The sequence below is a fragment of the Diospyros lotus genome, chromosome 13 (genome assembly GCF_014633365.1).
Source record: "Diospyros lotus cultivar Yz01 chromosome 13, ASM1463336v1, whole genome shotgun sequence".
Lineage (NCBI taxonomy): Eukaryota > Viridiplantae > Streptophyta > Magnoliopsida > Ericales > Ebenaceae > Diospyros > Diospyros lotus.
In genome coordinates this window covers 1154048-1169392 of record NC_068350.1, presented here as the reverse complement: position 1 = coordinate 1169392, position 15345 = coordinate 1154048, and the positions used below count along the sequence as shown (strand labels likewise).

General features: G+C 34.9%; 2 protein-coding genes across 5 annotated transcripts in view; both read right to left on the bottom strand.

Moving 5' to 3' along the window:
• Positions 1–264: 264 nt before the first annotated feature.
• Positions 265–11343, bottom strand: LOC127789230 (vesicle transport protein GOT1). Its single transcript, XM_052318061.1, has 7 exons — positions 11184–11343; positions 10158–10241; positions 7767–7858; positions 7599–7679; positions 4152–4249; positions 3986–4061; positions 265–638 (listed from the first exon to the last, which is right to left on the bottom strand). Exons 2-7 carry the CDS (start codon positions 10183–10185, stop codon positions 609–611), a joined length of 405 nt encoding a protein of 134 aa, XP_052174021.1. The 5' UTR covers positions 10186–10241; positions 11184–11343; the 3' UTR covers positions 265–608.
• Positions 11344–13142: 1799 nt separating this feature from the next.
• Positions 13143–15345, bottom strand: part of LOC127788349 (histone-lysine N-methyltransferase ATX2) — a 93202-nt gene continuing 90999 nt past the window's right edge. For 2 of the 4 annotated variants that reach the window (XR_008020333.1, XR_008020334.1), the window contains exon 24: positions 13143–13558. The gene's annotated coding sequence lies outside the window, so the exon portion shown is untranslated. The remainder of the gene's footprint in view (positions 13559–15345) is intronic. The other 2 variants (XR_008020332.1, XR_008020331.1) reach the window with 1 other exon arrangement.

The window sequence follows — 15345 nt, the reverse complement described above, 5'->3', positions numbered from 1 at the left end:
CATCATAAAATGCAAGCAAGTCGAACTCCCTATTGATGAGTCCTTAGAACCGAATACCTGGTCAAATTTTGATCACCTGTCAAGTGTATTATCTTTAGGTAACCTCTATCCTTAAAAACATAATAAAATCCAAACAAGTCAAACTCCTTATTGCCAATGGTGAGTTCCTAAAACTGAATGCCTGATCAAATGTTGATCACCTGTCGAGTGTGTTCTCTCTAAGTAACCTCTATCCTTAAAAACATTTTAACTATTTCAAACACGTTACTCCCAATAACAAATTCCTCACAATTTTTTATTAATCAACAGTGCCCTACGATCATGCTATACCAGACCAGTAGTGAGTTCCATTGTGTGAATTCCGGCTGGAACCCTCTTTTTAACGAGGAACAATGTGATTTGTAGCAGTTCGTTAAACTGTTTAGAAAATGTAATATTGTGATAAATAAAAAATTTATAGTGTTTCTAAGAATTTCTCAATATGATATGAGAAAAAGAAAAGAAAGGGGAAATGGGTCACAATGCCCAGAGATGTTAGATCAGTCAGTATGGGTAATATCTGGGGGGTTTAATCAGCCTTTGGGATCCAATTCAGTTGAGCAGCTGGATTAGCCAAAGCTCTTGAGACGATCAAGAAGCTGAAAATAAGAAGCAAACAAAGTACTCAGAAGCTGGCATAGAAATAGACAGATTTAGGTGCAAAACACTGAAATATACATGCATGTTATATATGTCAAGAACCAGAATTGCCCCTCTCCATTTTTTTTTTTTTCTGTAAATAAGAATTTCATAAAATCAACCAAAGCGATCTACAATTCTAAATTAGGGTATACCCCAAACCTCACAACAAAAGACCAAGAAGATCAAAGCAGTCCTCCTAACAATAAGAAAGAACAAAATGTATAAATATCAGGAGGAGATCTCCATTGATGTCACATTCTAAGACTATCAAGAGAAAGCACCTTCCCTAAACATTATAGCTTAGAGTGCCAAAGTATATTCATGAATCAAGCCCCCTGTGAAACATAAAAGGTGACTCAAAACAGAGTACAAAATATATTGGAAAGAGATCTTCGAAAGAGTCTCTCTCCATATTTACACCCATGTTTCATGGTTTAGGTTTGACATTTAGCTTTCCATCACTTTAGGGATTCCTCTGTCATGAACCTAGGGTTCATAACGGGCTGGATTGGCAATCGGAAGAATCCGATTGAGTAGAACTAAGAACAGAAAGTTTAGAGGGATATTTGGACAGAAATGGGGGAAGGATGTAGAGAGAAGTGAGGGAGAGAAGTAGAGAGAAAATGAGAGAGAATCAGATATTCAATTCAATAATTTTCAGCATACCCTCTCCTCTTACAATGGGCCTTTTTATAGGCCTTAGCTAGCTTCTTAACTAATTTCTAACAGCACCCATGTGCTCCTAACAAACACCCAAATATCTCCTAACAAACTAATATAACTAATTACATTATTGCCCTTCTAATTACCCTTAGGACATGACATCCTCTACTTCCAATAAAAAGGCAGAAAGGTGAACAATTCATTTCCACTAAAATATAACCAGCTGGGACAAAAAGAACAAAATCAGTATAACAATTTTGTTCTATTTTTCCTTTTCGGGAAATAAAATCAGCCCCATTTGGTGCCAAGATAATTCATATATTACAGATTAATTGTCAGATAGCTTCAGATGGAGCCGACAATGATACTCCATAGGTAAATTTATCTGATTCATCTTGTTCACTACCCACTTGCTATTGATACTCCATACTGACTTGAGCACTGAAAGCTAAACTGGGGAATCTAACCCCGCCTCTTCTCACAGGTGCTCAAATTGAGACAGACCTTGGTGATCAATCCCAACTATCATAAATAGGTTATAGGTTTAAGTTGTGAAAACAGCCTCTTTGCAAAGCAAGAATAAGACTGCCACGTCAGTGACTAAAATCTCAGTTGCTGTCCTTCCTCGAGCATACTAGCTCTAAGTTCGCTCTAAGTTCTCTTCAAAATGCTACACACTTCCCTAGTAGACTTTGAATATCAGTCTGGCCAGTTACACCTATAAATTTCTGCATCTCCATTATTCTTCTATAACAGCATTGAAAAGCTTCAGATCAAGTCCCTATGTTTTAGTCCACACAATAATATTTCATCAGCATCTCCCAAACTGCAAACCGTAATTCTTTGGCCACAGGACAAGTACAAAACAGGCATAATAAAGACTTGTGATGCATGAGCATGTTCTTTAATTTATTAGCATTTTTATTTTTCTTATTTGTTTGTAAATATTATAAACTTTATTAAGTACTCATGTCACTAGCATGTGGTTTTTTTTAATTAAGGATATGGCTTAGATTAGAAGGGTTTCTTTGTGATCTAGGGTTGAGATCCACAACTGTTGTAACCTTACTATAAATAGTCTTTTAGGACACTCGCTAGGTGGCTTTATTATCCGAATTTAATACAGGACTACACTGAATTTAAACCCTTCCATTCGAGTTGGTTTGAATGAGACTAACGAAAACATAACGTCCGATATTCTTGCTGCAACAATAACATCATAGGACTTAAGCCCAGTAAGTGGGATCAGCATATAAATTTCAGACCTCCATTCCACTATCCATGGCCATATCCTATGAAAAGCAATTATATTCCATGTCATGTGTAAAGGTTTCTCACCAAATTTTCTTTGGTCTTCCTCTCCCTCATTTGGCTAGAAATCTCCACCATTTCATCCACTTGCCTTGGGTGAATCTCTCAGTCTCCTTTTCACATGTCTAAACCATATTAATCATAAGACATCTATATCTTATCTTTAATTGACGTCACTCCAACCATATTGTGCATGATCTCGTTTCTTATTTTGTCTTTTCTTGTATAGTATCATAATATCCACCCTAACATTTTCATCTCAGCTCTGCTCATATCTTGCACATGCTAGTACCTAACAGCCTAACATTTTAAGCCATACAACAAATATGGTCTTATAGCCATCCGATAAAATTTCCCTTTAGCATTGAAAAGATTTTATGATCACATAAATGCTAAATGCACTTCTCTACTTTAACCATCCTGCCATGATCTTACAAGTAACATCTTCTAAAATCTTCCCTTCTTTCTTTCCTTCTTTTTTTGTTTTTGGTTTTGGGTTTTTTTTTTTTTTTTTTTTTTTGGGGGGGGGGGGGGGGGGGGTGGTAGGACTTTCATCTCTAACTCTGACTATCACCTCATCCACACTTCTATTCTTACTAAGCTTGCATTACACGGGTTCAACTTCCACACACTCTATGATGTCACGAAAGTAAGACCATAACATAACCTATTTTCCTTCACAACTTAACAAATAAGACCAAATAAAAGAGAATATTAAATACTGCAAATTAAATCCCAAAACATAAAAATTGAAAATTTAGATTAAGGCTCCAGCGCCAGACAAGGTTAGAGACCATAACATAGAGGTTGCTCCAGTTAAAAGTTAAAATACTCAAAACATGAGTAAGAAAAGCAATAAGAAGTTTCAGACAAATTTGAGTACATGTATATCAACTTTGAACTGTTAACTGGGAACCGGGTTACCAAATCAAAGCAATCTACACTTACAGCCACAGCAATGAGATTATTTCTAATTTCTATTTGTCTCAATGGAAAAAAAGGCTAGAACAATCCTTACAACTGCAGATTTACAATTTTAACATTTTGCTATGAATTTCAAGGAGACTATAAAAATGATCCTCCCCCGACCTGCGCAAGGTGTGGAACCTTGTGCAAGGAGAAATTTCATCATGCATTTCTTTCCATCTTCTAACAAGATCTTATTTCCAGATAGAAAGAGAAAGGAAGCTTAACTACTTTCATGAGATTGTAAATACTATATGCATGGCCTAATAGAACATGACTCCTGTATGAGACCAACAAAGTCCAAGGGACAAATCTGAATGCCTTAACCATGTAATAAACATTAAAATAGCTAATGAGAACTCACCAGAACAGGATACTGTAGAACCCATCCAATTATTGGAATTTGAAAGAGAAAAACCTTCACAGATGGCCAAAAACCACTGCATGAAACGTGAAAAAAAAAAAAAAGTGAGAAAATCAAACAGCAAAAAAATATGAAAAAGTAGTCATGGAGAAGTTTAAGCACTAACCCAAAGATAAACACACAACCAAATATCTCCAAGATTATACCAACTACTGGCCAACGAACAAATATGAAGAAGAGACCAAGAAAAAATGATAGAGAGCCCTGTAGGGAAACAAAGAAAGGTTAGATACATTTCCAAACCGCTCATGCTCTTAAATGCTAGTGTTAGATGCTCACTTACAATAAGACTCAACAACTTCTAGAGTCTTAGTTTAGTTTTTATAAATCTTTCTCAAAGTTTGGGATTTTAAATAAGGGGTTTATTGATTGAGAATTGTGATTTTATTTTGTGTAATGTTTTTTAATATAATTGTATAAACTTGTAAATGGGTATTCAATATAATTGGAAAATGATATCACATATTATGGAAGTTTATACTATGTATTTACAATTGCAAGTTTATACTATGTATTCAATATAATTGGAAGTTTAACTAGTACATGACTCAATTGGAGGCTAAGTTACCATACAATCAATACAACCAGGGTATAAGGATCACCAATGATGCGTCCCTTAGCAAGGCAATTCAGATCTGCAAGAACCTAGGGTTGGAGTGGATGGATCTATGCCCAATGTTGAAGCCTAAACAACCAAACCCTTGTAAGCAAATGTCTCCACATGGAGAGCGAGTTGTGGTAAGTCCGCCAATATCCACAATGAATGTTGGGAGGATCAAGCTTGCCAATGTCTAGCCTCTCATTGGTGGCCTAGGAGCTGTTGAACAAAGTAATGGCCTCCCACTAGCAGCCTGGATAATGTTGTGTCAAGCAATGTGTTATGGTCCACTCCAGGGTATGGGACTTGTCCCACATTGGAAGTTCAGGCTCCTAATGTGGGGTTTATAACCTCTTGGACATTCTCCCCTTAACAGATAACTTTTGAAGGTGAGTCCTATCCAAGAGTTGTAACAATGGTATCAAAACTGGCCCCATGGCTCCCAGTGCAAGCAAGCGGCGACAGAGGTGACACCGGCATTGCAGTGTTCACCCGAGACTAGCAATAGCTAGTGCACAGCCTGTTGCCATGGGCATCGAGCTGCAGAGCGTGGTGGTATGTTATAGTCTACTACAGGGTATAAGACTTGTCCTACATTGGAAGTTTAGGCTGCTAATGTGGGGTTTATAACCTCTTGGGCACTCTCCCCTTAACAGCTAGCTTTTGAGGGTGAGTTCTACCTAAGAGTTGTAACACAATGTATGGTCTCCTATTGGCAATATAGGGATACTTGAGCCATCCAATCTATAGTCTCCAATCAACAGTGCTGGAATGACTTCACCTCCCATAGTTTGGGGGGAGTTCAGCAGCAAATGCAACAACACTGATGAAACCTACTATGTAGTGGAAAGGATGGTACAATAGGAAGGAGTTCTAAATGAGGCGAGGATAAGAATTGTGCCCCCTGATCTAGATGAATTTGATGAAGCCCATGAAGGAGATGAGGAGGGTACAGATGAGGATGAGGCAACACGAGCAACCAATGAGGGTGGTGATGTTAATACTAGTGTCGATGGTGGATTGGATGATGGGAATGGGTCAAGGTAGGATCCAATGGTGTTGATGTAGATGTTGTCATGCTTGTTCAATATGCCACAGCCCTAGCACTTGAATTCTTGAATGTTGATTGTATCGATCAAATTATATACAATATGGTTCCTAGTATTTTGAATACCCGGTCTCATCCAAGTGGCTCTCTTGAGGGGCTTGGAGTTCAAGAGTAAACAGGAACTCATGCATTACATGAAGAACTGGTCAATTTATGATCATCATGCATATGTCATTGTACTTTCAAGTACTAAGTTGTGGAATGTGGAGTGTAAATTATCTAATAGTTGCCCGTCAAAGTTGAAGAGAAAAATTTAACAAGTATGGCAAAACTAAGGAAAACTTGATGGAGATACTCTTTAAGACATGGCATGGTATAGGCCTTATAGAAGATATGTTTATGAAAAAAAAAATTGATTGTTGAGCTAAAAGTCGTAGAGATGATCCCACGTAGTTAGATTAAGACTTGGTATTTGTATTGTTATTATAATAAATATATATGCACTTCAAAGGAAATGATGATGTTTCTATATTTGTGGCTAGCTGATCAACATCCATGCTCATCTCACATTACCTTTTATCCTATAATTTTTATCCCACTACCATATACATGAATATGAGGCTTAGCTAGTACATGGTACCTACCTCCTAAGGCTATCTCCAGCAGCGCCAATTTCAACTCGCCAAAGCTATTTTAGACGAGAATGTTACTGAAAACAAGCTCTAGCAGAGCTCGTTATAGCTATATTTCCTCGCTAAAAATTTGGCAACCTTTAAATGCCTCGTCAATGTTGGCGAGTGAATTCTTCTAGCTATATTTCCCTCACCCCCCAACTACTCAAGGCAAGAAGAGAGAACTAGACGTGGGAAGGGTGAAGACGAGTTGTAGGGCAACGGCAACAACATGAGATCCAGCGGCACACACTAGATCCGGCGACGGCAGCCACAAACAACAGCAGCAACGAGTAACGGTGGCAACAACAGATCCGACAACGACGACCACTAACTGCAGCAGCAACGAGCAACTTTAGCATCTTCCTTGTGGAGTCTTCTCCACGGCGTCTTCTTGGTGATTTGTGATTAATTTTGTATATTTTGTATATATTTTTGTATTATATGATTGATATTATATATTGTTTATTTGGTTATGGAGTTGTGTATTTGATTATTGATTTTGTATATGTGTGTGTGATTAATTTGTGTATTTGATTATTGATTTTGTATATGTGTATGTGATTAATTTGTGTATTTGATTATTTATTTTGTATATGTGTATGTGATTAATTTGTGTATTTGATTATATATGTGTATGTGATTAAAATTTTATAGTAGTTAAAAGATGTATGTAAGGTAAAATAAATAAAATTGAAGTTTATTGATAAAGGAATGAAATAGGGAGTCAAATAGAGAAGAGAATATAGAGTGTTGTTGGAGTAGGCACAATTTTCGAGACAAAATTAGAATAGGGAGTGGATTATTTATAATATAATAGGGAGTGAAATAAGGAGGCTTGCTGGAGATAGCCTAATAAGTGTTCATCCTTATCCCATAATAAGTGTGCTCTTAGTGTGCAATAATTTCTTCGACTCTAGTGTAATAGTTTCAATTCATGTTGGCATTCCATACAAGATTGTATACTTGTGCCCTTTACAACAGTGGATTAGCAGACTAGAACTCCAGCAAGTCTAGTTATTTAAAATTACATTGTTGATTTTTTCTGCAGATTTATTTAAATCTTCAGCACTTATCTGTATTCTGAATGTTTTTATAATTTTTATCTATGTTCATAAAACACTTTGAAATGTAACTCTCCCCTCCAAGCTAAATGAAAGAACAGGCTCAAACAAAATTTTGGTCTTTTTGAAAGAATAAACTGTGAAACCAGCATCTCCTTTTCCATTATGTTACCTTGTAGTTTGATCTGCTAGTGAATAATTGCAATGTAGAACGCCAACCTAGTAGAAGGGATACTCCTGCCAACCAAAGTATCTGACAGCAAAAGCAAAATTGTCAGGAAATTATGGCGTTTGATGGTGTATTTATCAAAGCCTTAAAATCTCAGGTCCAAAATCTTACATTTCCCAAAGCAAGTAAACCCCTATCGAAGAAAAGAATAATCCCCAGAACAGAGAAGAAGATGCCAAAGCCAATGAGACCTAAACCAACTTCTGCAAAGATTAAACATCAGTTTGTCAGAGAGAAAAAAAAAAGGAATATAAATAAGACATAACAAACAAGTCCATGGTGGTATTATGTGTAAAAAAGGTGTCCCAAATACACAAGGCTCCTCACTTTGCAAAGGACCTAGGGAGGGTCTCCACAATGCGCAACCTGTGACCATTCAATCGCAAAGGAGCAACCTTACGGTTGCAACCAAAGCTCACCCTCCATTATGATATTATTTGTTTTGAGTGAGAACAACATAACTTACAGGAAATACTCAAGTAATATAGTTGGGTTAGGACAGGTTTATAACAGAAATTCACAACAACATCACAATCCTTCATCCCTATTATATTGTTGAATTTAGAATGAACACCATTACAGGCAATTGTAAAGTAGCATATAATCCAACAAGCTTGGGGGGTCAATTGTGGGGTAAAGTGAGCAAATATCGAGGTAGGAGGAGCTAGATTAAGACTCTGAATTTATACTGAGTGAAGAAGCTCAAGACAAATTAAATAGAGTCCCCCTGGATAGGTGCACATCCCCCTAGTTTGAAATGGGGTGTTGCAATTGTCAATTAACTACCATCTTTATCTTTACCTGTTCCTCTCCATCTCTCTTTGTTTTCCAAAACTATAGTGCTTATAATCAAAGGCACCACTATAATACCAAGATGAATATTAAAGAGAGAAAACATATGCCAATCACTCACAAAAACAAGCAAAATCAAAAAAGAAAAGATCAATCAACAGAAACTATGCCACTCATTCAAAATCACTAGTTTAAGGTTATTAATGTCATAACTTGAGGATGTCACCCAACAAATTTTGGTTGTCAATCACAATATCAATATGCCAACAGGCCCAACACTAGAAAGCACAAATATTTTCATTTTGGGTACTATACTTGTGTCCAACACATGTTGGACATAGATATTCCCTGAACATGCCAAGATATGTGTCAGACATTCCAAATGGCGTATCTAACATTTTATTGTTACTTTCATTTTTTGAACACTTGTGGAACATGTGACTTTTATGTCAGGGGTTGGACCTTTCCAAATTTTTTGGGTTAAAATCAACAAAACTAAGTACTTTTTTCTTTTTGCAAGCATAATGATGGTTATATTATCATTATAATGTACTGAGTGATATCTTTAATTTGGATTTGTTGGAGAATCTGAGTGACAGCAATATTGTAGTATTTATTCCTTTCCTATTGTAATAAATTTATGGCTTAGGAAATTTTTCTAATTTTCTTAGTCAACCTTCTAGATTAGGAAAGGAATCCTGTAAAAATTACATTCTCCTAGAATAGGAAACCCATTATGTATATTCTTCAGCATCCTAGATTAGGAGTGTTTTTCTGTATATATAAGAGATCAATGAAATCAGTGATGTGAATTTATTTTAAACCCTATTTTGTTCATTATCAGTACAACTTTTCAATCTTTTTACTGCAATTTAATTATTATCTACATAACATTACAATAAAAATATAAAAAATATTATATTTTTGTGACCACATCCTTTTTTTTTTTTTCCCCTAAATCACCATAGTATATCCATGTTCACATCCATTCCTATATTCATACCTACATTAGTGTTTGTTAGATTATGAAAAGCATGCTTAATCCTAGTTAATCTTCTTTTGAGTAATAGTAGCTCCATCATCCAAGTTATTTGATTACAAAGTAAATTAATAATTTTTATGTCCCAAATTGTTTTGAATTCTAAGAGACTCAAATATAGCAAATATATCCACAAATAGCGACTAGTTTCCTAACTTTGCTCTTTTGATGTCAAAAATAGTCAATTTATTTCCATCTAGGCAACATCCAATATAGTGACAATGCATAGGGGATCACTTGGGTTGGAACTTGGAACTCTTCTAGGAACAATCACAATATAGTAACAAGGCTATGGCATAAGAAGCTATATAAATTTGTCCACTTACCATGGGACAATGATTGGGGAACCGATTGGGTTGCCAAACCTAGGTGGTGTGTCAAAATCTCATTGGCCTAATAAATGCTAAATGCTAAAAATTAATTATTAAATGTTAAAATCTACTAAAAACCCAATGAGTTGGGGAACCCACTAGGTTGCCCAAACTTTGTCCACTTACCATTCCCCATTGTTATCAGAGGAGGGTCATAAAGAAGATCATGGAGTCCTTTCTTGACAAGACAAGCTCAAGTAAATTAAGGACAAGAATGATATAAAAAGAAAGAACCTTAAGAAATGAAAAATTCCATAGTTCATGTGCTAGAACATGCAAACCACAAGATATGGTCCTTACTCTTTTGTTCTTCTATTTCATAGGCCATCGCATTGACAACAAAGGAACCTCTTTGATGTCTATCAAAGCACCTTGCGCACTAAGCTGCAGTAAATAAAACAATTTCAAAGAGCATCATATAGAAGGTGCACATAAAGAAGAGTAAATTGCCCCGCCCCCTTGTTTGAGCCATTTGCACAAAGACCCACTGTGCTTTACTTTTGTCCTTGGAGGTCCTGGTGGTTTTTCTTTTTTGCTCAAACACCCCCTCCATTAATTTTTAATACAAACAACATGAATTTGTGATCTAAACAACGTAGTTTACTTGTATACTAACTACACTCAACTAATTTGAGTTAAAGTTGGGATAAAAAGAAAAAAGATAGATTTATACTGTAAGTTAAAAACTTCATATATTATAAGTTAAAAACTCTTTGGCAACGAATATTTGGCACGATAGTGGCATAGGAGGGCTCTGACGGTGATTATGGTTTAGGAACAAGCAGTGTCCGCGATTTCTCAATTGCCTAATATAGATTTTTGAAACAAAGATTCAAGACCCCAATCTGTATTAACAGGATGCTCCCAGACCGAGAAGGCAAAAAACAAAAACCCAATTCAATGGGTTCTAGCCCAAGAATGGTTAAGGTAGTGGAAGTTGCCATGGGGTTAGGGTTTGGTAAGGAAAGAGAACATGGATACATCAAAACCCAGACTAATATGTGGATCTTATATATATAAACCTGACTTGGGCTGCAGATGGCATTCATATAAAAAAGGGCTTTCAAATAGGGTCTGTGATCCTTTCAAGTCTATACAGTCCACGATTTGCAATCAAGATTAACCTGGAAGTTAGAATTAGGTAGTAAACAAAGTAAAGAAGCATATAAACATATTAGATAAAAACAGCTAAATTGATCTAGCGCCGTTAGTTTCAATCTTTATCTTCTCCGTAAAACGATATTGAAAGAACCATGATAACCAGAGGAGCAAATTCAGAGACCCCAACAGAAGATATGGAACCATAAAAAGTCCAGAAATGCTTACTCGTGGGTCGTGAGTTTTGAAACAGAGAGTAGAGGGAGAAGAGCCTGAAAATCCAGGGCGATGCCAATCTACAGAGACATGGCAAGCAGCGAAACCAAAGCCCAAACGCAGGAATTTCGTGAACCCTCACTTTGGGTTTATTTATTTCTACTGTTTGTCCTTAAGTACTCTGCTGTGGGCCCTTCACCTCAAAATAACTGTTCATTAGTTTTACATCAAATTTTAAAAATATTTTAGATTGATGCTCGAATCAATTAACGTAGTATGTGATCGGGTTTAGGGTTTAGAATGTGATCGCGTCGGATGGCCTTCCACCATCATTGCCTTCAGCTAATTGTTCATCTTCTCCTCTCACTGTGTTTAAATTTTTCAGAACTTGAAATAGATAGACTAAGTGTGTCCCTAAATTACTCTTCAAGAACTTGACTTGACTAGACATAGACGTCGACATGCAAGTTCAAGAAGTTGATTTCAAACGGATGATAGCTTTTTATGTGATTTAATTTAGTTCAATTCAGTTCTAATGAATTTAATATTTTTTTATTTTTATTATAGAAATTTTAAAAATATATGTTATATTTATGTACATCATCTAAACAATTTTTAAAAAATATATGATTTTTTTTTTTACTAAATTAGCAAAATTTGAGACATTTTGGCAAAATACCATCTCTATCAAAATAATTATTGAAATATTATTGTTTAAAATGAGTGACAAAGATAAGAAGTCTATTATACATAATATATTTTGGTTCAATTTGGTTAAATTTGGAGCTCAAAACTAACTCCTTAACTTGGCTTAACCTATTTTACTATTTTTCATAATTTATACTTAAATTTAATTATTCATAAATACATATTTTGTCTATTCAACATTCCGCTTGAGGCCCTGATTCGCCAAATTATCACTAAACTCTTTTTTGAGTCTAATCCCCATAAATTTGAAAATTAATTATTCATCATCTAAAATTTTTAAAAAATTCAAATATTATAATAATTTCTCAATTCTCAGTACCTAAGTGAATATTCATTGTGTAATAATCATAAATAGAAAATTTTAAAATAATAATCAAATATTATTTAGAGTTAGTCTCTAGAAAATTTCATCTTTGTATTTTCATTTAGGTACTGACATCGCATTAACAATAAAAAAACCTCTTTCTATATCATCTTAGATATAGATGATATATATATTTTTTAAAATTATAGTGTAATCTAATTAAGAGTTCCGTATCCATCATGAATGATAAATACTTATTTCCTAATCAAAATATGCTACCTCAAAAATGAACTTTTTCTTATAAATACACATTAACACATGATATATGAAACACAAAAAAATATAAAAATACAAGATTATTCACATTAATAATAATGTAATGCTACTTATTCATTGACTTTATTTATTTATTTTCATTACCTACTAAATCTATTAAACACCTACAATGTGGATAAAAAAAAATTATTTATGAAATAAAAATGCCTAATTTTCCTTCTTTCATATGACTTAAATTATTTATCATTTCATGCATGTCACATGCATAAAGGAATGTTATATTACTTGAGATAATGATTGGCCCTCCCCTTGAGGCCCACGCTCTTTTCTCAATTTGTTTGAATCAAACAAATATTATATTATTCATGTCACACCACAGACATATATGTTCATATTATTATCTTTACTACTCAACTTATTACACAAACATCTATTTTTTTTTTTTAGTTTCCTATTCGAGTATTCCTTTTATGTTCTATAAACCCCCCCCCCCCAAAAAAAAAAAAAAAAAAAAGTTATTTATTAGATATCTAATAAAATTATTAAGCTGTCATCAAACACTATAACAAGAATTAAAGAATCAAAATATAAAAATTAAATTGATTTAAAAATGTAAGTCAAAAAATATAATTGAAATAATAAAAAATTTGAATACCAAAAAAAAAAAAAACCTTCAAAATATAGGGACAAACATATAGGTTTGACCATAAAAGAACAATATCCAGACAGCAGATACAAGAATGGTACAATTCAATTGTAACATGCCAAACATTTTCAAAGATTTTCTATAAATCAAAAGATTAATAGCCAATTGTACACACAAGTTTACAAACTAAAACATAGGAATATACATCAACAGCCAAGGGAACTTAAAGACATCTTAACCCTTTCTGGCTTTGAGATGTTCAGGTCACATCCACAAACAGCTTACCAACAAGTTCTTCTGGCGCCCAACGGTTCAAATAACTGAAGCCTTTTAACATACATATCTCCTTTTCTTTTCCCTCCTCATTTTTCGGGCGGGCTGAAGAATGATTCAACTGCCTTTGACAAAATGGCAGGAAATGGAACATGTTGTTGAAGGAATATGAAATGGAGCCTGTCACCAAAATGCAAGGATCTGATATAAAGGAATATGAAACAACACATAATACTCATTGTAATGAGTTCATTACAGTTGCAAATAGTATTCTGGTCAGACTAATAATATTCTTTGGTCTCTCCACAATGTCATAGTTTCACTCTTCAAGTCATGTAGATTCTAACAATTTACAAACAAAGATAGAAGGATCCGGATATCAATCAGTTTTCATTATTGAATATGTGAAGTAACATGGCCTTCTTTATTCCTGAGTCTACAATCAAACCTTAAATCCTACTAGGTGGGTTGGCCACAAAGATTTTAGGTTGGCAATCATTATTTACATGTTCTTTTTAAAACAACAACAACATATCCAGCCTTTATCTCATTATGTGGGGTCGACTACATGAATTCTAGACTTCCATATATTTCTGTCTTTTGTCATATCCTCATTTAGATCCATATATTTCATATCAAATTTTAATGTCTCTCCCAAAGTTTTCTTGGGTCTACCTCTACCTCTTTTTGTGACTAATTGTTCCATTTCATCAACTCTCCTGTAGTCTCCTTCTCACATAACCAAACCATCTTAGTCTAGTCTTTCTCATCTTCTCCTCGATTGGCACTACTCCTACCTTATTACGAATAACTTCATTTCTAATTTTATCCTTTCTTGTATGTCCGCACATCCATCTTAACATTCTCATCTCCGCTACATTCGTCTTTTGCTCATGCTGGTATTTGACTGCTCAACATTCTGAGCCATACAGCAAGATTGGTCTTATAGCTGTCCTATAAAATTTTCCTTTTAATTTTAATGTGATTTTACCATCACATAACACCCCCGATGCATTTCTCCATTTTAGCCAACTTGCCTTAATTCTATGTGCGACATCCTCATGGATTTCTCCATCTTTTTGAATCACTGATCCCAAATATCGAAAATGATCTTTTCTTTGTAAGATTTGGTCTTCTAATTTTATTATAACATCATCCACTCTTGCATTTTTACTAAATTTGCATTCCATATATTATGTTTTCTTTCTACTTAATTTAAATCCTTTAGATTCTAAATTGTTTCTCCACAACTCAAGCTTAGTATTCACTCCTTTTGTTTCATCCACCAACACTATGTCGTCTGCAAATAGCATACACCATGCCACATCTGTCTGAATATCTTTAGTGAGTTCATCCATTACTAGGGCAAATAAGTATGGACTTAGTGCAGAACCTTGATGCAGTCCTATTGTAGTTGTAAATGGTTCAGTATCCCCTCCGCATGTTCTGACCCTCGTCCCTACACCATGATACATGTCCTTAAGGGCTTGTATATAGGCTATTTTGACTGATTTCTTCTCTAAAACCCTCCATAATACTTCTCTAGGGACCCTATCATAGGGCTTTTCTAGATCTATAAACACCATATGTAGGTCCTTCTAATGATCTCGAAACCTTTCCATTAGACGCCTCAGTAAATATATAGCTTCCATTGTTGACCTACCAAGCATGAAACCAAACTGATTTTCTGACACCTTTGTTTCCTTTCTGAGCCTCTGCTCTATTACTCTCTCCCAGAGTTTCATGGTATGACTCATTAACTTAATTCCTCTATAATTTTCACAGTTTTGAACATCTCCTTTGTTCTTGTATATAGGAACCAAAGTACTCTTCCTCCACTCATCTAGCATCTTTTTTGATTTAAGGATGGCGTTAAATAGTTGCGTTAGCCAGGAGATGCCCTCTTCTCCCATGCATTTCCATGCTTCTATTGGTATATTATCTGGTCCCACTGCCTTATGATTTTT